The sequence below is a fragment of the Physella acuta genome, unplaced genomic scaffold (assembly GCF_028476545.2).
Source record: "Physella acuta isolate Inbredline_101_S28 unplaced genomic scaffold, ASM2847654v3 ptg000974l, whole genome shotgun sequence".
Classification (NCBI taxonomy): domain Eukaryota; kingdom Metazoa; phylum Mollusca; class Gastropoda; family Physidae; genus Physella; species Physella acuta.
Genome location: NW_026732491.1, coordinates 172,763 through 195,827, shown reverse-complemented (window position 1 = coordinate 195,827; position 23,065 = coordinate 172,763). Strand labels below are relative to the sequence as shown.

Below are 23,065 nucleotides of genomic sequence, written 5' to 3'. Positions count from 1 at the left end.
CGTGAAATAATTTACCCACGTCATTTTATATCACCTGCAATCAGCTAATCTGTTTTTATCTTTTAATTATCGCTGGTCAGGTGTGGTAACGTGGAAAAATCGGCCAAAGTTTGGCAATAGAATCTATCAAATGGACGTGGGGTAGTCAAGTATAACATGTCTAATATCAGGTGTAACGAGTCTACTATCAAATGGAATAGGTGTACTTAGGTTAACGAGTCTACTGGTACACCTATTCCATTTGATAGTAGACTTGTTACACCTGACAACACCTGGTCCATTTGATAGTAGACTTGTTACACCTGACAACACCTGGTCCATTTGATAGTAGACTTGTTACACATGAGTACACCTGGTCCATTTGATAGTAGACTTGTTACACATGAGTACACCTGGTCCATTTGATAGTAGACTTGTTACACCTGACTACACCTGGTCCGTTTATAGTAGACCCGTTATACTTGTCAACACCTGGTCCATTTGATAGAAGTTTCTCTAAACCAGGTCCCGTTTTGACGTCACGTTAGCCCATGTTTGATGGTACGTGCGTCACAACCGGTCCTGTTGTGACGTCATTTTAATCTCGGTTCGAGAATAGATTCGTTACACCTGAACACACCTGGTTCCTGCTGAAGTAATGCCTGGCCACGTATGAGGTCAGGTTTATGCTTGAGAGAAGATTTGTCACGAGAGAGAGTGAGAGAGAGAGAGAGAGAAAGAGCACCTGGTCCAGTGTTGGCTGGTGTGATATTGTTTACCTGTCAGGTGGTGCACTGGTTACAGGCAAAAAGAACAGGACCAAGGTCAGGGTCATGTACGCCTGGGTGGGAGGTGCAGTGCTTGGGCGAGATAGTAGTGTGAAGGAGGGAAGATGGAAAGTCCGTGCGACTTCGTGCCAGTGGTTCAGTCATAAAAGTGGACACGGCAATTTTTAAAAAGTTTCATCCAGATTTTAAATTTATTAAATTGAAAATTGTTCTATACATGCCATATATTACTATACACATACACTCACTTATAAGACACATTCACAGAACAGCAGCATTGATATGCACCAGTCACAAGAGATGCACACATGTACTAGCCCTTTACTAACCACACATACACACACAATTGGTATCCACTTGCATTACACATACACACATCTGTATCCATTTACTTTAATAAATACACTTATATCACCAGTAACCTTTGCATTGGCATAAGTGGGTCATTTAAATAAATTATGAAATGTAATGTTTTCTATACAGTCAAATATTTTTGACATCAGGAAAACGATGATAACAATGTTTGTACAAAATGTCAAGAAAACAAAGAAGTGTTATAGAATTGATAAACCATGTGTTTTACTTCTCTGTTCACCATATATTGCGAATCTCAGAATATCCTTGACATTTAAAGCCATATAACATTAGTCGTTATGTGTAGCTTATCGTTAGCTGTTATTTTGGGGGATGGGGTTCTAACTTTTTAACATCCTTCTGTATATGCTATACGTCATAATTTCCCCAAACAACAATCTATACGCCATAATGTCTCCATACATCAATTAGTAGGACATCAATCAGTACGGCATAATGTCCCCGTTCATCCATCAGTAGGCCATAATGTCCCCGTTCATCCATCAGTACGGCATAATGTCCCCGTTCATCCATCAGTAGGCCATAATGTCCCCGTTCATCCATCAGTACGGCATAATGTCCCCGTTCATCCATCAGTAGGCCATAATGTCCCCGTTCATCCATCAGTACGGCATAATGTCCCCGTTCATCCATCAGTACGGCATAATGTCCCCATACATCATTCAGTAGGGCATAATGTCCCTGTTTGTCCATCAGTAGGACATAATGTCCCCGTTCATCCATCAGTACGGCATAATGTCCCCGTTCATCCATCAGTACGCCATAATGTCCCCGTTCATCCATCAGTACGGCATAATGTCCCGTTCATCCATCAGTACGCCATAATGTCCCCGTTCATCCATCAGTACGGCATAATATCCCCGTGGACATCTCTGAAAGCCAGATCAGCGTTGCTGGAGTTGATGAGGTCCTTACGGAGTTTGGTGGTGGACACGCCGGACGTGTAGGGCAGGAACTTGACGGTCATCAGCTTCTCGCACAGGTGGCGCGCCGGGAAGTGGGGCATGTCGTCACCCCGGATGTAGATGGCGCTGCTGCGCTCGTTGCTCTTGTCGAAGATGTAGTCGATGAAAGGGGTGGGGTCGGTGCCCGCTACACAAAACACCTGGAGTAACAGAAAACAAATAATATGCATCTAATTCAAGGTTGGTGTTCACCAGTGTTTCTTCCAGACTTTCTTCTCCGAGGGGAGGGAGAACTTGAAATTTTCGGGGGGGGGGGGGGGGGGGGGGAGCGGACTAAAATTTTCGGGGGTGGGGGGAGAAGACACAGTTAAAAGTATATATTTTCAATATAAATTCCATTTCGTTCCGAAAAGGAGGGGGGGGGGGGGGGGACAAGGGCGGTAGACTTTCTTCGGGGGGAGGGGGGAGTCCAACCGAAGAGACAGAGGCGTAGCGACCCTTCCCGGCGCCCGGGGACAAACTTTCAATTAGGCGCCCCCCTCGGGGGCATTATATGCTGAAAACTTAAAAAATGCAGCTAAAATGACATTTTAATTTGTTTGTACAACCCATTTTGGCGCCCCCTAAGGTCGGCGCCCGGGGACATATGTACCCCCCCCCCCCCCCATCGCTATGCCTCTGCGAAGAGATGCCTGGAAGAAACTCCGGTGTTCACCAATCATCAAACACGACGAGGAAAAAATGTCAGAGTTTACTAGCACAGGACTTTGTTTTCTTCACACGTTTTGTTGAAATAAAACATCGCCAAAAAGGAACTTAATCCTTGGATGAAGTAAACAATAAATAGCGGATTCGTCAAATCGCCTATCATTGAATAAAATCTTAAAGACGTCGTGTAAAAAAAAATTCCCTTCCGTGTTTGCATTGTGTAAGGAAGTAGAACGTAACTGAAACAAAATATCAGGAAACTGGCTTATCAATTCACTGCAAGGAAGTTGATTGGTGTACTGTGACGTTTCAAACTGCAGGGGTTCTAAATACGTCTAAGGTATGGGTACAGAAGCGTAGCGACCCTTCCCGGCGCCCGGGGACAAACTTTTCGATTTGCACCCCCCCCCCCCTCAAGATTTCGATTTGCACCCCCCCCCCTCCTCGATTTGCACCCCCCTCGACCTTTCAATTTATTTTTCCAACCCATTTTGGCACCCCCTAAGGTCGGCGCCCGGGGACGTATGTCCCCCCCCCCCCGCCCGCCCCCCCCCCCCCTCCCTCGCTACGCTACTGTATGGGTAACAGCCACCTAATAAGTTATCTGTATATATATATAATTCTCTTCTGGGAGCCGTTAGAAGAACAAGCTGCAAGCGCCCCTTACAGTCCCCTCTCTTCCTCTCTATCGCTACCACCCCCAGCCTCTCACATGATCTGGTGAGCGGTGTTCACTCTGTTTACATTTTACAATCATAGAGACGGGTTTGGTGACGGCTATTAGGGGCAGATAATTTAGTTTGAAACGATTTTAAACTTAGAGGAAGTAACTAAGAGGAGGCTGCTTTCACTTGGGGGGGGGGGGGGGTAGGGGGGTTTAGTGTTTTTAAGCAAATATTTTCAGTGGCAGCATTGGTACTGTCGAATTCACAAATTATAAATTACTGAAAAGTAGAAAAAAAAAACAACTAAATAGCAGCGTATGATACGCAGCGGGTCGGCTCGTAATATATAATTCAAACATTCTGCCTTACGCTAATCCAATGACCCATGTATAAAATCTGACAAGCAAACAGCTGTTGGTCAGATTTGATGTCAAAAAATATTTCTACAATCAAATCAGCATACATAAAATATTCCATGTAAATAATGAAAAAGTAACAATTCGTGGCTACTATAATGTCACAAGTCACCGTTCCTTTTTCAGAAAAGTAGTAGGGAAAAAAGGAATTATAGTGCTGGGTTCATTATTTTTATACAAGACTAAAAAAAATGGAACAAGAGATAAACATTATAGGCGTCAGATACTTTTTCGTTGCTGCTAATCAAATACGATTTGCTTGATTACAAGACCAAAGATTGAGAGCTATAATATTATTAATATTAAACACTACACCAGTTGTAGAAACGTAAAAACCTGATTACAAGACCAAAGACTGATTAAAATCTAAACACTACACCAGTGCTGTAGAGACCTAAACACCTACCTCATCAGCAAACTCCTTGACGTTCCTCATCCTAGTGACTGTGCTGTCTATCGGCACCCGCTTCTTGAGCTGGTAGATGCTCCTGCTGTCGTGGACGCCGACAATAACCTGGGGAAATGGTCACCACTGTCTGGTCATTGTAGCCTACAGTAAGAACATATTATACCTCCAAATGTACTAAAATTTATTGTGATCGATTAATATTTTCTTTTGCCATAACTTTCGCGGAACTTTCTACAACTTTTTACTGAACTATATATCAACATTTTTCATCGACCATTTTGTCAAACATTCTATCGGACCTTTCTGATTAAAAGTGTTCACTAAACTTTTTTGCAAACGCTTTTCACTAACTCCTCTGCCACAAAATGTAACTGACCTTTCTTCCAAAACTTATCACTGACTTTTCTACTAAAACTTTTCACTGACATTTATTAAATCTTTTTACTGCCTTTTCTAATACATCTTTTCACTGACCTTTTATTAAATCTTTTCATTGACCTTTTATTAAAACGTATCATTGACCTGTATAATAAATCTTTTCACTGACCTTTCTGCCAAAACTCCTCATCTGCTTCAGCAGCTTGACGTGTCCGTGGTGAAAGAGGTCAAAGCACCCGACCGTGTACACGCGCTCTGCACGTGCGTCTAGTGTCATGTCAGTCAGCAGCTCTGTGCCAGGCAGTGACGTACAACGGTGTAACACGTGCTCATCACCGCCATCTTTGTTGTGGTGTGGTTTCACGCTGGGTGTGTCCAAATCTACCTGGGTCTCTTCGTCTTTGGTCTCCTGTAATACAGGTTGAAGTGGGATTTTTTTTTTTGCTTTTGTAATACTTATTTGCGTTGGTGTATCAACCATAGATACACTTAAACCACCACACATATTACTTTATTCGATCATTATTTATTCGATTATTGTAATGCAATGTATAAAGGAGTATTGCACCTCATAGTATACAAATTAAAAAATATATTATAGTAATGTCATATAAGCTATATTTGTATTCATGATTAGCATTGTATTCAATACTATAGAATTATTGAACGACCCCTTCAATAATAATACAAAAAAAACCCTCGAAAAGTCCCTTACCAATACCGTGTAAATATGTTGATAACACAACAGTCGTACTTTGGTTCGATAAAGATAATCCGTTTTGATGTTGCTTTCAGTTTTAAAGAATTTAAAAAAGATTGTTTCATTTTCCCCCTCCCTTAAAATAATTGTGTGAACCCTTCATCTGTTTCCCAAGATAGACTTAGAATAGCATCACTCAGATAACCATTTCTGGCGATTTGGCTGTCGCGCTCAGTATACTGGTTACTACACGTTGGTTAAGGCCTGGGTTAGTGTCAGAGTTGAGGGTTATGTCTAGTGGTGGATTAGCGGTACCCACACATAGCTGACCAGAGTATACAACATCTCAAACAACTTGATTTCCTATTGTACTCAATGTTCGATTGGAAATCACCAACTTACAAATAGAGTACACAATCTGAATTTTCTTATTAATAGTATTTAATTAGGAAAAGTCTGTTTTTATTGACAGTTACTTGAACGTGAGTTGTGGAGATACAATGTAAATAGAGAAAAATATTTCCTTAAAATAAACATCTCTCCTCTTTAATGTCAATAAATTTATAATTTCCATACACGTCTTCTTATTTCCAATTTTTCACAACTTTCACATGTACATTTCACTTCAACACAGAGGAGACGTGTAACCAGGCAGTAATAAACACACATGAAAAGGTGAGCAGTTTATTGAGGTTCCTCTAGTCAGTCGGTGACTACCTGTTTCTCTGGTCTGGAGAGTTTCACGTCCTCCTCGTCCTCGCTCGAGTGGGCCTGACCCCGAACCTGAGGCTCACGTGCTGTCAGCTTATTGGTCAGGCTAGAGTGGGCCAATCGGACAGAGAGTAGTAGACATGTGACTCCAACTATCCCAGCTATTGCAGGAAAGAAATAAAATGTTATCAAATGTTTTTATATACCTAAATTATACCAAAGTGAACAACATTTTTTTTTTTAAAGCCCTATGCAAAATATCTACGAACTTATTTTGCCATCTAAAACATTAAAGTTCACAAATGAATATGTCTCTGTCCAAGTGTGTTTACCTAATGATATTACTTACATATACTGGTCATGCTGTTGGTATTTGACTGAGCGACACACAACGCAGCTATACCAAGAGATTCCAACTTCTCTTTCAGTTTGCCCTCCATCACTGCAGCAGTGCTCGTCTTGTTGGATATTGTGTCCACTTTCTTAAACTCCCTGCAATGTTAATATACTTTACAGTGACACGTGTGTCTAATGTTACAGAACTATAACCAAGACTTACGAAATCGGCTAACAATTATTCTACACTACTAACTATTTTTTCAGTATTTCTTTCGGGCGTCATTTAATATATATTTCATCCGGGCGAAATAGAGCAAAATATTAAATAGAAAAATAAAATACACACTTTAAAGATTCTTACAACAAGTGCCCCCCCCCCCTGAAATTTTATGTCACACCCCCACCACACCCTTCCCCCCCCCCCCCCCCCCATAGCAAAATATCTAAAAGAAACCATGCTTTTTAATCATCGGTTCTAAAAAACAAATCTTACTGTATAAAGAGCCATGAAACAATTTTACCTAACATTACAGGTCCTGAAGAAATCTTACTGGAACTGGACATTTAAGGTCCTGAAAAATCTTACCGGACGTAATAGGCTCTGAAAATATCTTACCGGAAATAATAAGCTCTGAAGAAATCTTACCGGAAATAATAAGCTCTGAAGAAATCTTACCGGAAATAATAGGCTCTGAAGAAATCTTACCGGAAATAATAGGCTCTGAAGAAGTCCTGTACCCTGACGATACCCAGTGTAAACTCGTAGGCGATGATGACGGAGCAGGCAGTGATGTACAGGGCGATCTGTCCTGGGGACATGGGAGAGAAGTCTGTCACCATCAGGATACTCCACAGTGACAGGACGTTCACGATCTGCGAGGTATAGCACATATACATGCCGGGTAAACTTGCCAATTTTTTTCTCAGTGCGGCTAAGTTTAACCGTTCGTAGAATACAAGTGTTCACTGACCTTGTCACAGAAGGCGTCCATGAAGCCCCCAACGATGGGGTCATCCAGGTCCCCGTATTTCTGCTTGTGGACTTTGGCAACGATACCGTCCAGGTGGTCAAGAAAGTCGTGGAGTATGACGCACCAAAAGCCGCACCAGTAGTACTCATGTCTGGGGATACAATCATCTAGTCCACATTCTTCTAACACTTATGGAAGGCTAGCTTATATATATGTTTATGTATATATATATATATATATATATATATATATATATATATATATATATATATATATATATATATATATATATATGTGTGTGTGTGTGTGTGTGTGTGTGTGTGTGTGTTTGTGTGTGTGTGACAGAGAGAGAGAGAGAGAGAGAGAGAGAGAGAGAGAGAGAGAGAGAGTAACCTGTGTGTGTAAATATAGGGCCTCTAAGAAGTATACCATAACAACCATCCCACGTGTAACTCACTTGAGGGTAAAGGCTATTGGTATGACCAGCAATGTCCTGCTCCATGAGACGATGTTGGCAGTGAAGACGTCTACCTTGTGTCCATCTATAGACACAGACCGGGGCAGTCTGGCCACCACTGGCCACAGGGCTGTCTGGAGGGGACTGTACATATACGCGTCATACCATCGGACCTAGGGATACAGGCAAGCACCGTGTACTGAAGTAAACTTTCAGAGTGGCACGAAAATAGATACGCTTGCGCTGAATGTTAAGTGTTAAGTGAGGTTCGTGGTAGAAGTTGTGTCCATACCAATTAGTTCGATCTCGTTGTTTATGTTGTGTTATAAGTTTTACCGATCAAATTCACAGGTAGTAAAAACATAGTATCAGTGGTCAGAAGTTGATAAAATATAAATGTTGCAGTATTTGTGGTGTGTGTGTGTGTGGGGGGGGGGGGGGGGGGAAGAGAGCAGGTTGTGATACAACCTTAAAGACAATTAAATGGTAAAATGCGTGTTGTTTTACTAATTGGACATCATTATTAGGTCTATATCTTTAGAAATAGAAATTCTTGATATTTTTCTAAATTCTCAAAGATACTCAATAACACTTTTGTGTAGATAGCGCCCCCCCCCCCCCCCCCCCCCCCATACCCACTCAAAAGAGATAGTACAATAAACATAAAAAAATATTCATAGCAATGAAATTAAAGTCCATGGGCTGATCCATACATGACTTTTGAACTGTTAGCAGCTAATCGTGTCATTTATCACTGTATTGTCAGACTATTCTGACCATTTTTACTATTGGACAACACAAGATTGCATTCTATGTTTGTACAAATGGTCTATTCTCTATTATTAATGTGTTTATAAGTGACACTTCTACACACTAACCACGGGAGGAGAAGGGATTTACATTGACAGTAAGAATTTCTAACGTGTTGGGTTGATACAAAATCACAACACATTACATAAATTAAATCATGATCTCACGATCTTTAAACTTTGAGCGAAGCCTGTCACATACTTTCGTGTTTAATTATCTTGATACGTTCGGAGTTAATCAAGTTATTCCCCTTGTATAAAGTCCGTGGTTATAGTATTAGTAGTATCCTCTGCTAACAGCAAACACAAACTAACAATAAACTAGAGAAATCAGTGAAACAACTAGATCTACTCACCAACACGAAGAGACCTGATTCAATCAGACCAACAAGCAGAACTAGCGGTAAGGTGACTAGCTGAACAAGCCCCGCCATTTTCTCGACTTACTTCTCACTTCCTCGGCTGCGAGTGTAAACAAAATGAGTCGTCAGTAAACTTTTCAATAGAAACTCTCAATGAAGGAAATTAAATTACTATTTCTATTGGTACTGTTACTGCAGTAGGCCTACACTGTATCGATTTTTAAAACCCCCACTGTATTCATTACAGATTGAGCTGTTAGTTTAAGAGCTTTTTATATTGGTAGTTTAAGTATGTGATCAACGAAGGAGCTTGACAGTAATTTTAGTATATAAGCAGAACACAAAAAAGTAAACAAAGAAATGATGCTCTACTTACAACAAAGACCGCCCGTTGTTGTAAAGATAGTGGACCAAACGAACAAGGACGTGTGTGGTGGTGGACGCCACGTGCTGAAGCTTTATGTTAATTGGACGATTAAAAAAAGGTCTACCACGGGATACGGACGTTATCATTATCAGGTGGACAGATTACTTGCAGTGTGATACAGTAGGAGAAGGTTAATCAGCACAGGAGAGTACCTCATGTGACGTGTGGAGTCAGCCACTGCTTGTCTTGGTGTGTGGAGTCAGACATCCGCATGTCGTGATGTGTGGAGTCAGCCAACTGCTTGTTGTGATGTGTGGAGTCAGCCACTGATGTGATGTGTGGAGTCAGCCACTGCTTGTCGTAATGTATGGAGTCAGACATCTGCATGTGATGTGTGGAGTCAGCCACTGCTTTCTGTGATGGATGGAGTCAGCCAATGCTTGTCAAGATGTGTGAAGTCAGCCACATGCTTTTCTTTATGTGTGGAGTCATCCACTTCTTGTCGTGATGTGTGGAGTCAGCCACTGATTTCCGTGATGGATGGAGTCAGCAACTGCTTGTCGTGATGTGTGGAGTCAGACATCCGCATATCCTGATGTGTGGAGTACAACATCCACGTGTCGTGATGTGTGGAGTCAGCCACTGCTTGTCGTAATGTGTGGAGTCAAAATCCGCATATCCTGATGTGTGGAGTCAGACATCCGCATATCCTGATGTGTGGAGTCAAACAGCCACATGTCGTGATGTGTGGAGTCAGCCTGCTAGCGGGCCACTGTATGTCCATTGCCATTTAGTTTGTTGTAGGAAGTAAGAGAGACCAGAAGCTTGGCCGTTGAAACAACAATAGCATAACATAGTTATGGGGTTTTAATGAACAGGTCTAAATTAGTACTGTAAGGAAAATTTTAACTATATATTAAAAATATTAATAATTATGTATCTTTAGATACATGCCAGAAGTGATCATTTATATTTTATTTCACACTTAATTTCACAAGTGCCTCAGATTTGTTAACTATGAAGTTAATGAAGCCGATAGTTCGACTGTGACATAGGAGGATGACATCATACGCATCAAGGCTGGATCAGTAAACGTGAATATGCACGTAACCCTTAAGGTCACGTCACGAGCATAGGGCTAAGCGGGTATCCTACGTAACCGTACGAACCAGCTAATAAATATTAAATATTTATAACAAAACACAGTTGCTATTCGATTTCTAATTGATAATTCAGTATTCCTAGCTATAAAAAGGAAATATATAACATGAACTTTACATTTCCTTCTACTAGCAAATGATCCAATTAATTAAATACAATGCCAACTAAATTAACGAATTAAATAAGGGAGGTAGCAAATTTATTATTTCTCTATGTTGAATCAATTTTTAGATTACTTCCCCTGGGTAACTTGTTTTTTTTTTTGTTTTTTTTTACTCGAAATTTTGAATTTGGATAATTTATAAATTATGTATTCTGTCGTTTCTAAATAGCTGAAATGCCGTGTACAAATCGAGATGACTGAAATTAATTTTTAATTAACCAATGGCCACAAAAAAGTCATCTTTTGTTTAAACTTAAACGTTAAAATTTTTAAAAAGCAAAATTCAAGATACAATTACTCTCATCTCAAATAAAAGATTTAATATTAATTAAAATGTGGATGAAACTATTGAAACATGCCAATTTAAAAACAACCATTACAGTTTTTAAATGTTTTGGATAAATCACAGATGATGGCAGATATAGGCCTAAAACAATTTAAGAATAAAATTAAATACAAAAAGCTGAACATCAACTAGTTTGTCTATCTACATTTTCTACCTGCTAATTTTATAAAGTATTAAATAAAGCAACACATTTTTTAGCACTTCCTAGTATGAAAATGTATTACAAATTAAACAAAAAACAACATTCATCTTCATAATTGTAAGTCTTAGAATAGAAACCTTTTCATGTTAGAGTTAGAGCTTCCATGAATAATGTCACGTGTTTAGTGAGGTTTGGTGGGTTTGTGACAATAATGAAGAGAGGGAGAGCATGCATTTGTAGTACACATAATGCTATTATTTTAGCAAGTTTTGGCTGCTTATAAAATAAAGCAATATTTTACCTGAATAAATACAAAAAGCTAACAACTTAAAAATTCTTTTTTAATGAATTATGTATAAAAACTTAAAAAACATTTTCAGCCATTATCAAAGAACAAAGCAAATTCTAACAAGTGCTGTCTTAGTAATTTAACTTCTTGTGTCCTATTCGATATGATTAATTTTGGGAGGGAATGACTAACACAGAAAGAACACAATCAAATTACTTATGACACAATGAGGTGTTTCATTCAGTTCCTAATAAAAATTACAATTTCTATGACTAAAATAATAAAAATTGAATGCAATAGTTTTATTTAAAATAAATTAAACATTGGTCTCTCCCCATCAAAGCTATCATCAGCCGCACCAAAGTTGAACAAACCTTTCTTGTCTGTGCCATCTTCCTCTTGAAACAAGGTACTCCCTCCTGCATTAGCTCCATCTTTCTCTGCATTAAAGTTGATAGTGAATCCAGACTCCCCTGACTCCCAGTTGCCAGTTTTATGAAACAAGTTAAACAAACTTGTTGGACCCTTTTCACTATCAGTATCAGAGTCTGGTGTGTCCATGAACTTCCCAAATGGGGTCTGTGAGGGCTGTGGACTGTTTTCATTCTTGTCCCTTGTGTTGCCACTGAAGTTAAACAGCTTAAAAATGGAACTCGGTGCTGTTTCTTCTTCATCAGAAGTCTCCTTATCAAAGTTTCCAAACATGGACAAGAAACTTTTTGGGGTGTTGACATTGGATGAAGTCTGGAGGTCTTTAGGTGGTGTGGAACTGTCTGTCCCTGGTTTTTTCTTCAAGGCTGCTGAAATATTTACATTTGAAATTTTAAAGCTGTTGCAAGCACTTAAAATATTTAAAGCCATTTTAAATTAATGATGTATTTTAGAAAAACCTCCCACTTGGTTCAAGCTTGCAATGTTGTACTTGCACTGAACATAACCTGAGCATTTTATGTTTATACAGGCTTTACATTAAACTATAAGAAATGATATTATAATGCAAAAAGAAATAACTTATTGCTGACATGACTATGCTGAACATAGCCCTACAAACTGCTCACACACACAAAATTAATGATTGCAGATAAAGGCAGAGAAACTGTATAGTATTGTCTGGGTGTCATTTGCAGTAAGAAAAATTACACACCAGAGATAGAAAGAAACGGTTTAATTTACAGACATTAAGTATAAGATTTTAACATTAAAAAAATCTTACTGATGTTGGGGTTTAATTTGAATAAAGGCTGGTCCTGATTCTGTGCTTTTTCAAACAAAACGTTAGTGTTTGCTGTTGAAGGCTTTTGTATTTCTGGAGATCTTTCCTAAGTACAAATTAAGATATTATTGTACTTAAAACATTTGTATGTCTGTAGAGATTTTCAACACAAAAAAAGATAATTATGCTCTACTAACATTTTCTAACTTGAATAGGATTTAAAGTAGTGTAGTTTAAACCTTCACCCATAACCTAAATTAAGAACGCAGAAGAAGAAAGTAGTGTTTACAAAAAAGAACGATTGCATTGATAGTAAAAAAAGGTAAAAATTACTTTTGCCTTTGTTGTCTCAGATGTCACAACTGAATATTTGTTTACTGTAGACACACCAGGCTTGTTATCTGAAGGCATGTTTGATTTTGTTGTAGTAGAAGCTAACATACTTGGTTTGCTGGTGGATGAAACACTTGGTGTGCTAGTGGTTAACATGCTAGATGTTGACATTATTACGTTCACTGTAGGCACATTGTGTAATTTTCCTGCAGGGTTTACCATTGCTGATTCATTCCCCTCATGAGCTAGAAAATAAATTAATATATAATATATGTAGGCCCTATTATAAGAAATTGAATCAAACAAAACACAAACTCAGTAAATGGCCTACATATTTTTTTTTATCATTCAGAATATGATTTTTAGTACCTGATTGATGATATGTCCTTGAAGCTATTTGTCTTGCTGGTAAAGAGTACTGTACCTGTAATCAAATCATAGCAGTGAATATAATTACATGTTTTCTATAGTATAAAGCATTTGTGTATGACTGCTCTACCTGGAATCTTCAATTTTTTTTTGAGCTGAAATTAGTAGGTGCATTTACCTTAAGTTTAAAGAAGAAATACAATCATTGGCGTAGCGAGGTCGGGTGTCACCCGGTGCGGCACTTAATGGTGTCACCTCCACCGTATAAACCCTTCCCGGGGACAAACTTTCAAATTTTCGATTTGCACCCCCAGCCCCTCAAACTTTTGATTTGCACCTCCCCCCTCAAGTTTTTCTCAATATATTTGGTTATTTTTTTGCCTTGGTGTCACCCCCCCTAAATGGTGTCACCCGGTGCGGTCCGCACCCCCCCCCCCCCCTCGCTACGCCTCTGAATACAATAAAATAAGAAGCAGTGCCTCTCACTTGTTTGAGCAAACTTCTGAACCAAACAAATCCTATTACTATGACAATAAGTTCAATAATTTAATAAGATAAAAAAAAAAGAGTGAATTAGAAAAAGTCACAAGTAGCCTACTAAGAGCTGATGATGATTTTTGATTAGTCAGGTTTAGATGAAAACTGGAATAAAGACACACATTTTAAGTGACTATATCACATTGGATAATCAAAAGTGGTCCGACTATTGTCTCCCTTGACTAAATGCCATATTACTTGATGTTACTGATATTAGTTATTTATAATTCTTGTGGGAATGTTTACCGAACTAGTGTGTCCTATTAGGTTATTATTCCATTTTTACAACTACTTATTGCATCTCAGGACCTGTTCATGTAATAAACCAACTGGTAAAGAGGACGAATTATTATGTCATGGTGTGGTCTTAATAACCAGAGTTTACATATGGCCTATATGCATTGAATGAATAATATTTTAAACAAAATAAACAATTAGTGCAACATTTGCTTCTAATAATATAAGTGAAAAAGTAGAATATATATTATACCTGAGTCTGTTTGCCTAGCTTGTTTAAGTTCTGTTGTGTTAATGAACCCGGTGTTTCTTTAGATGTAGGTTCATTCGGAGGATTGGAAAATGTAGGTAGAAATAACTGAGTAGTTGGTCTATCTAGTTTTTTATTTGCTTCTGTGGCTGGAGAGGACTGAAACGTTTTTTTCATATATATCAGAGCTATTCAAAGTGGATCAATTAAAAAAAAAAACATTTTTAAAGTTAAAAAGAACTCCAGCATCTTAGCACAATATTTGACTATCCAACCAAAATGTTGTTACATTACCATCTCTAACTTTGTCTGATTTGTTCCCTCTTTGGTATGTTCTATACCAAGCACATGGGCAGGCTGAAAGCGAGGTGATGGTTTGGCTAGTAGATTTATTTGTGGTGGTCTGGGCAAGTTCAACCTAGGCATGAATGAGGAAGGCTGTCTCACAACATTTGGTTTCTCCATGTTGGTTTCTGAAGCATGACTTACAGTGGTATTCTAGATGTAATTACATCTCATTATTATGTTGTAAAATCAATCAAATTGATTAAGAACTTGATATATAATAGTGAAAAATTGAATGACTCGATGTGTAATCAATAATACCTTTTCCAACAGGCCAGTAAGGAGTATTCAGTTTTAACTGTTCAAGCTATAAGGTCACACTTAATGAAATTGCTTGCAAATAGAGGTACTAACCTTTTGGATTACCTTTACACTTAATGCAATCAATTACGTTCAGGTTTTGATTTAAAGAAGTACAAACGAGGAAGTTAAGTTTCCTCAAAACAAAATTACCTTTTATAATTAACGTGCATATCATGCAGACTATGCAGACCTACACCAAATACTTATGTGGGAACTACTGCATCAATGGTAACTTCTGTACAAAAGCAAGAGTGTTATATTACCTTAACAAAATGAGGAACAGGAATCCTGGTTGGCTGTGGTGTCTGTTGAGTTTGCTGAGGTATACAAGATATTATTGCATGTCACAATGGTTGCTTGCATTTAAAGTAAGATCTCATACAGTGTTAATACAATGCTACAATATACTAAGATCACAATAACAAAGTTTGTTGAATGGGTTAAACAGGTGAGAGTATGCTATGTTGAAAATCTGGAAAGCTAAATTTGTGAATCACTCTAACATACATTTTTCTAGTTAAAATTAAAATATAGTGTTGTATAAGTTTACTGAACAACATACAAAAGAAAATAGAAACCTGTTGTGGTTGTTGATCCTTTACAAGTGTAGGCTTGACAAAAGGCCTAGGAATCGCCCTTAGCCTTGGCAGTGAGGAGACTGGAGTTTGTGGGGAGGACCTAACAGGAAGACTGGTCAACATAGGAGCATCTCCAGCTGCTGTCATGACATGTACCTGACTGGCTGGACGTTCCTGTGATCTAATGCTCTCTGGTTTTTCTTTATTCTAAATATAGTTGATAGAGATCTTAAGTAATTTCTCACTCATTGGTTTATAATTTCTATTTACATTTATGAAAAATTTTGTTAAAAAATGTAGTAGGTACTGTATAAAGGTAACTGCTTTAGCTTTAATAACATATGTAGAAGGAGGTCATTCATGTTTGTTATATATTTGCATGCATATTTTGTTACATAGGACCCCATATATAGTAACAAGCGCATGTATGAAATTAAGTTCCATGATTAAACAAGAAAGTTTATAACAACCTGAGATGTAATGTTATCCCATTTCTTAAAGTGTTGACTAGTGACTATCCTGTTACTTTCTGCTACAGCTGTGTTGTTAGCACACATCTGTGCTTGCTGGTCTTTTATCTGTGACTCCCTCAATGACACTGGGTTTGTTTCTACTCTCATTACATAGTCTTCATCTGCAACCTCTACCCCAAAGAGAATTTGTGATTTAATTTCTTATATTTAAATATAGACTATATTAGTAATTTAGTAAATACAATTTTAAAAAAAAAGATTGAATATAAAAATAATGATACTTTCTATACCTTTTATATGATGATTTTGATTTAAAAAATAAGATCAAGGTGTATCGTGAGCTAGACAGATACTGAAATTGAGATGGCAGGACAAAGTGCCGAACTTGGAACTATGGAGGAAAGCTAGGCAGGAGCCTATAGGTGTGCTAATAAGGAGGAGGAAATGGCGCTGGGTGGGTCACACACTGCGAAAGGCTCACACAAATGTTACACGCCAAGCGCTTGAGTGGAACCCCCAGGGAAAGCGGAAGAGAGGGCGCCCAAGACAGACCTGGAGGCGGAGTCTTCTTGAAGAACTGAAGCCAACAGGGATGTCTTGGGAGATGTCAAAATTAATAGCCGAGGATAGGAAGAAATGGAAGGAAATGGTGGAGGCCCTATGCTCCATAAGGAGCAAAGAGGACTAAGTCAAGTAAGTCAAGTATCGTGAGCATCCATTAAAGGATTCTTACATGCTGTGGACAACAGTGCTCAACTATCTTTTCTGAACTAGACAAGTCAGGCTCTAATTAGGACTTACACAGGGATGCCTTAACAACTTTATATGGGAACCACACTCAAGAATTTCAGCATTGTTTTATATAACTACTTTGAATTTCAGCACTAAATATAAAAAATCTTAAAAATGTGATAAACAACCTCTTATTTGTTCATTATGTCCAGACTGAGGAGAAGTTTCCTTATCTTTATCCAAGCTTTGAGTGGCTTCTACATCGTCTATTGTCATGTTAGCAAAGGTAGTGATGTCAGATCTGGAAATAAAAGTCATAATACATTTTACAACTTTTCTTTATAATCACTATTATATGTTACCACAACAGTGAAAATTTTATAAAATATGTGTAGTGCAATTTATGTGAAGGCCTGTGATGTAAAAGAATAAACAGTAGGCCTACATATTTATTTTAATGAGACTCCAATGGTGTTGTTACACCATCCCAGAGATAATGTAGATAAGTACCAGTAGAGTACAAATGAACAGAAGTGGTTGTCAATAGGGCACAGTTAATGAAATTACTAAAAAGGTGCAGGGTTGGAACCAATAGTTAAAGAAGAACAGACCACAAAGGTCAATAGGAGACTGAAAAGTTGAAAGGTAGGTTTTTAATGGTTTGAGATGAATACAAAAAGAACAGATCATGTTCATTTGGCATAGAAGGGGGGACCACAAAGGAATAATAATAAGAATTGACCTGGGGATGTAAAGTCAATGTTGGGGGGGGGGGGGGGGGGGGGAAGAAATGATGGGGTGGGCAGGAGTGTGGTAATATTTTGCTTGTTTTTATAATGGGGAGGGGGGATTTGAGGGGAAATGACAGGGTTGACAGGGGGGTAATATCTTGCTTATGTTTTTATCTTACCCATCAACAGCAGTATCTTTGTGTAGTGTGTCTGTCTCTATGTTCATTTCCTCTACTTCCTCATTACTTGATGAGTTTGGCTGCAAGAAATTATTCAAAAACAACTTATGATAACACATATAAATTTACATCACTTTTAAGTAAACAATATTTCAGTTATCTTAACTTGTTATTTACAAACAAATTAATAGAAACTGAAGAACTACATAATAATATATTGTATGTACATATATTGTTGGATCAGTAGCTGATACTCTTTATAAAATTTTAATCTGTGTGAAGACTTCACTTGAACATAACTTGAAATATAAAAACATGAAAGTGCCTAGAATAAAAGTTAACAACTAGTATGTGCATTCCTACCTGGGGATACTTATTCTGATTGATCTCCTGGATAGCTGAAAGTTTTTCTAATAGTAGAGTCTTTTCAGTAAGACACTCCTGGATTTCTTTTTCTAAACAATTTGTTGCAGCTTTAGTTTTAGCACTGACCAATAGCTTGTGGTTAAGGTTTGAGTTGAGAATGTTTTCATTTAATACATTTTTACTATTAAAGCAAATTTGGTTTGATAAGTCAAACTTAAAAATAAAGGCCTCCTGTTTTATATGTATAATTTGGCATAATTAAACATGCACTAATGAACTTGAAAATCTTTATTAAATCATTACTGATTAGAGTATATTTATCAATTACAGATATGGAAAAAATATTACTTTATAATTTTTTCCTGTTTTTTAAATATTTTTGTCAAAGGATAATACAAATAATATGTTTTTTTTTAATGTTTAAAAAGAAAATAGTATCATATGTTATCATTGGATGTGAAAAAAATGGTATTTGTAACCTTAAGACAAATATAATTATTTATTTACTAGTAAAGAGGTGGTGCATCCCCTAACTTAAAATGACATCACACATTTCTACTCTCCCACCCAAAATTCCATAGCCCCTTTAACCACCACTTTCAGCATTACATTACTTACAGGCAACCCATCAACAATAAGTGCAACATGGTAATATAGGATACATTTTCACCATAATCCTTGTCATCACTTTAGAATCCAACTCATCTAGAAAATGTATTAAATTGTAAATAATTTTAAGCAAAATAATTATTAAAGTATGCTTTTAAAAATTATCATTTTCATTTCATAACAATCTGAGAAATTATTATAAAGGATAACCTTCAATAGATGCTATTTTGGCCTTAAGTTCAGCTTCAACCTCTCCTGTTTGTTTTACTTTCACTTTGTTTTCTTCTAGTTTTGCCATGTTTTCCTGAAGTATCATAGCAAGGGGAAAAGCCTTGTATTTCCTCATGTAGTCATCTCTTATGTTTGAGTAGTTTGCAACATGCTCTTTATAAAATTTGCTACAAAAAGAAAGTGGTTATATTTTTTTCACAGGATATTAAAAATATGACTGATCAATTTCTATTTTATAACATTGTATCATTAATTGTACAAAATAAGTTAATTTGTAGAAACTTCCAATTTTTATGTAATGTTTTCTATATGAAATCGCATACTCTCATTTCTTTTATAAAGCTCTTGATTTTAAAAACTACCATCAATTTATTAAAGTTTCATCAAGGCTTAAGTTTGAGATATCAAGGTAAATGTACAATTACAAAATGGACCTGCAAATTTGAATAATCACTATAAAATTATTTTTTAACCATTGTAAAAGAAACAGATTATACAGCCAATGACATTATTTATACGAATAAAATCACTAACCTGTTTTCATCAGTCTTTACTTTTAATGTCTCTAACTGTTTAATCAGAGCAAGTTCATGATCCATCATTACAGTCTTGGTTTGCTTAAGGCTACAACAAGCATCAATTTATTTAATTAGAGTAAGTTGTGGATGATTATACATTTTTGTATTTACTGCTTACTCACAATGAAATTAGGGTTTGGGCTTCTTCTTCTTCTTCTTCGTTCTTAATTATTAGTGTTGAAGGGGATCGAGATTTATCTGCCAGTGCATTTGAACGCAAGACTTTGTTCGAATTTATCAACCATGACTCGACTCGACCACGCCTCCAACACAATTAAGCGTTACGTGTCAACTGGTTATGCGCCATTGAGGCCATTGACTCCGATTTCAGCCTGCTTTTCTTTTTGGATTTGCTTTTATAGCCTTTGTCCAACCAAGAACAAATTACAAGGCAGCAGTTGTTTAATTTTGGAGTTGTCTCTCCTAGAAGAGTGGCTGTCCCCAGCTAATGAGCCTCATCTGCCCGAGGGTTCGAACTCGAGACCTATCGGTATAGCAACCATGAGCTTTACCGACTCGACCACGCCGACCCCTGGGTTTGGGCTAATGTTAGGGTAACAATGGTATAGAAAATAAAACATTATTTTATTTGTAACACACAATGACTATTTTTCTAGACAAGAATTGTGGATAATCTACTATAAATACCTCACATAAAAAGTTCTAATATAGAGTAAGACCTCTGTCACTTTCATGATCAAGTCTTTCACTAGCCATTCAATTTAGCTAAGTGCAATGTTATCCAAAGAAAAGTTTCATACTACAATTTACCTTTCAATATTGTCCCTGTTGTGTGTATATTGTTTGTGCAATCGTTTGGTTTCCTCATCATATCTTGACAAATCTTCTTCAAGCTTTCTAGTTTGTTCATTGTTCTCATAAATTTGAGCTTCCAAATCTTTAAAATAGAGAAATTTACAGTTATAATTCTTCACTGAATTGTTCAAAATTGGTTATAAAAGCCATTTTTATTATGATAGCTATTCATCAGCTTTAAATACATTTTTTGTCCCTTAATTTTTTTCAATTATTAGCCTGCATTGATTAAATAAAAAAAAAAAACTAGTTATGAGGATAAATTATAACATTAAAAAGTGGCTTACTATTTATTAGTTGGTTTTCCTTCTCTATAAGCTTAACATGACACTGGTTTTCAAATTCTGAAAAACAAAACACATTGGAAAACTGTGGTGATTGCTCATATGCTATGTAAAATATTTTGGTCGTTTGTTTTTAAATTCTTTATTAACCAGACATATTACATAAAAAATAATCATATGCTTTGTAGTTAAGTACTAAATAAAATAAAGATCATGTTATTAAGTGTACTTTAGGGTTATGGTTGAAATATTTGATAGACTTTCAAGCAGCGAAGACAAATCAAATTTTACTATTTAAAATTATACGTTGGTAAATCTTAACCATGGCAATGGCATGGTTAATAAACTTGGTTTGAATTATAATTAATATGATATTAGACATGTATTTAGAAATTTGGTAGAATCTAGTACTAAACCTATAAATGTGACTCCTATTAGTATTCTGTTAGTTTGGCAAGCCATTTTTCTTCATCAGGTAAATTTTAAGGGGACTAAACTTCTTTACTGAAACATATTTGTGTTGTTATAGCCCTTTGATCAAGCAACAGAAATAAAGTTATTAAGTATATCAACTATTATCAACCTATTAAAAATACCTTACCCAAGCTGTTAATAAGTTTTTCCAGCTCATTTATATCCATGTCACTTGACATTTTAGTATTTCAACTTGTTAGAACCCTAAACTTTCTTAACACCTGTAAAAAAAGAAGGAAAAGTTTGGCATTCAAAACTTTTGTCAAATAGGATAATTTCTTTAATCAAGTTATAAAAATTTTAATTTTAAAATGATAAGCATACTGTATAGATAGAATAGGCTGTGTATAACTGTGTCTTAATCAATGTATTATTTGTTATTGTTATAGGTCTTTATACAAACTCATAGGCCTACAATAGAGCACAGTAAGATGCATAAGTGGTCGGACAACTAAAGCTCATGATCAAACTTCAAATTATTTATATAATCACCAAAGTTTGTTAAGTGTGGAGAATCAAACAGCTTATTTTAATTTATTATGTAATTACTAGATCTAAATCTAGATCTACATCTATTTAGATTAGATCTAGAATCCTAGATCTAGAAATCTAGACTTTACTCTCGAGTCTACACTCTAGGCTCTAGAGTACTCTATACTTAACTAACTAGATCTTATACTAGATTCTAGACTCTAATATAGTCTCTAATGACACTCTAGTCTAGACTCAAGAGATCAAACATTTGTAACTTTGTAAAAATCATCTAGATCTAGATCTATATCTAGTATCTAGATCTAGAATAGATTTTAGAAATTTTAGATCTAGATTTCTAGATCTAGACTCATTCTAGACTACTCTAGAGTAGAGTAAAACTAACTTACTAAACCTAATCTAGAGGTTTAGTAAGTTATTTATACTCTTGTATTAGTTATGTCTATGTCGGCCCGCCCATACACATACAACATATAGACACTAGATCTAGTCTGTCTCTAAAGTTTAAGTTACTCTAAAACTCGAAGCAAAAATACATTAGAAATTAGACTGGGAATCTAGATATCTAGATCTAGATCTAGTAGAGATATTCTAGAGAGTAGAGTGGGTAGAGACTCTTCTAGATTCTAGCTAGATCAGTAGATCTAGATCTAGCTAGATCGTCTACATATATAGAATCTAGCTTTTAAAGTCTTGATATCGAATCAAGAATCTAAATAGAGTCTAGATCTAGATCTAGATTCTAACTGATCTATTCTAGCAGACTAGATTTTCTAGATTCTCTAAAAAAAAAAAATTAGATTCTCTACTTTACTTTTTCCCCTCTACTCTTCTTGTCATTCTTTCTTTTCTTACTTAAAATTTAAGTCTTCAATTTATGGCGATGGCCTTCCATCTAGATTTCTAGAACCTAGATCTAGATTTAAAACTTGCATATTTTAAAAGTAACAAAAAGTAAGTCTATTATGCTAACAATATCAAATAGTCTTCAGGTGTAGTCTAGATCTTGAAAAGTAAGTCGTCTGCTGCGTTGCTAGCCTACCGATAAAAAATTCAAATGGGTGTATTCGATACTAGATCTAGATCTAACTAGTCTCAACTATGAACTCGAATCGAATTCTAAAGAGTGAAAACTTAGGTTGTTCTTTCTTTATTTACATTTAGTTACACTGTACACACAACTTTTAATTTATAATGTTGTTGAGTTACATACATTTCGGCTAAGTTACATAAAAAACCACAATTGTTAGTATAAGATAGTCATTACCAGTTTTCTACAACACATTACTTTTTGCTTGGTTAATCAGTGATCACCCTCCTGTTACCAGGTGTTACTGTTGTGTCACCCTTCCTCCATTACACATAATAGTCTTCAGTTGCCTAGTGATATAAAATGAAGACAGTTAATTTTTTTTTAAAATCTTACATGGCGAAAATGCCGGGTAAATTAAAACAGAAATCGAGAGTGTACCTCCCTTGCTGTCGCATCTGCAAT

General features: G+C 36.5%; 3 protein-coding genes across 3 annotated transcripts; all 3 read right to left on the bottom strand.

Annotated features, from left to right (window-relative positions):
- Positions 1-1,949: 1,949 nt before the first annotated feature.
- On the bottom strand, positions 1,950-9,471 carry LOC131954125 (uncharacterized). Its single transcript, XM_059317656.1, has 10 exons — positions 9,349-9,471; positions 8,967-9,072; positions 7,802-7,974; positions 7,345-7,495; positions 7,080-7,246; positions 6,384-6,526; positions 6,029-6,195; positions 4,793-5,032; positions 4,243-4,350; positions 1,950-2,247 (listed from the first exon to the last, which is right to left on the bottom strand). Exons 2-10 carry the CDS (start codon positions 9,042-9,044, stop codon positions 1,984-1,986), a joined length of 1,491 nt encoding a protein of 496 aa, XP_059173639.1. The 5' UTR covers positions 9,045-9,072; positions 9,349-9,471; the 3' UTR covers positions 1,950-1,983.
- Positions 9,472-11,390: 1,919 nt separating this feature from the next.
- Positions 11,391-14,533, bottom strand: LOC131954122 (uncharacterized). The gene is made up of 5 exons (XM_059317652.1): positions 14,383-14,533; positions 13,356-13,410; positions 12,987-13,231; positions 12,654-12,759; positions 11,391-12,240 (listed from the first exon to the last, which is right to left on the bottom strand). The coding sequence occupies exons 3-5, from the start codon at positions 13,206-13,208 to the stop codon at positions 11,747-11,749; spliced, it is 822 nt and encodes a 273-aa protein (XP_059173635.1). The 5' UTR covers positions 13,209-13,231; positions 13,356-13,410; positions 14,383-14,533; the 3' UTR covers positions 11,391-11,746.
- Positions 14,534-14,664: 131 nt separating this feature from the next.
- On the bottom strand, positions 14,665-22,607 carry LOC131954124 (uncharacterized). Its single transcript, XM_059317655.1, has 14 exons — positions 22,544-22,607; positions 21,206-21,299; positions 20,608-20,664; positions 20,276-20,402; positions 19,461-19,550; positions 18,906-19,093; positions 18,749-18,791; positions 18,084-18,207; positions 17,721-17,800; positions 16,999-17,111; positions 16,076-16,248; positions 15,606-15,812; positions 15,291-15,344; positions 14,665-14,877 (listed from the first exon to the last, which is right to left on the bottom strand). Exons 2-14 carry the CDS (start codon positions 21,255-21,257, stop codon positions 14,665-14,667), a joined length of 1,521 nt encoding a protein of 506 aa, XP_059173638.1. The 5' UTR covers positions 21,258-21,299; positions 22,544-22,607.
- Between the last annotated feature and the right edge of the window lie 458 nt (positions 22,608-23,065).

Coding starts and splice junctions, on each gene's coding strand:
- LOC131954125 (XM_059317656.1), bottom strand. CDS start 9,044: ATGGCGGGGCTTGTTCAGCTAGTCACCTTACCGCTAGTTCTGCTTGTT. Junction 5,033..6,028: donor AGAAACAGGTAGTCACCGAC/TGACTAGAGGAA, acceptor CCTGTATTACAG/GAGACCAAAGACGAAGAGAC. Junction 4,351..4,792: donor TGAGGAGTTTTGGCAGAAAG/GTCAGTGAAAAG, acceptor CCATTTCCCCAG/GTTATTGTCGGCGTCCACGA.
- LOC131954122 (XM_059317652.1), bottom strand. CDS start 13,208: ATGGTAAACCCTGCAGGAAAATTACACAATGTGCCTACAGTGAACGTA. Junction 12,760..12,986: donor CTGAGACAACAAAGGCAAAA/GTAATTTTTACC, acceptor ATTTGTACTTAG/GAAAGATCTCCAGAAATACA. Junction 12,241..12,653: donor CAAATTAAACCCCAACATCA/GTAAGATTTTTT, acceptor TAAATATTTCAG/CAGCCTTGAAGAAAAAACCA.
- LOC131954124 (XM_059317655.1), bottom strand. CDS start 21,257: ATGTCAAGTGACATGGATATAAATGAGCTGGAAAAACTTATTAACAGC. Junction 17,801..18,083: donor ATCAGAATAAGTATCCCCAG/GTAGGAATGCAC, acceptor AATTTCTTGCAG/CCAAACTCATCAAGTAATGA. Junction 15,813..16,075: donor GGGATAACATTACATCTCAG/GTTGTTATAAAC, acceptor AACTATATTTAG/AATAAAGAAAAACCAGAGAG.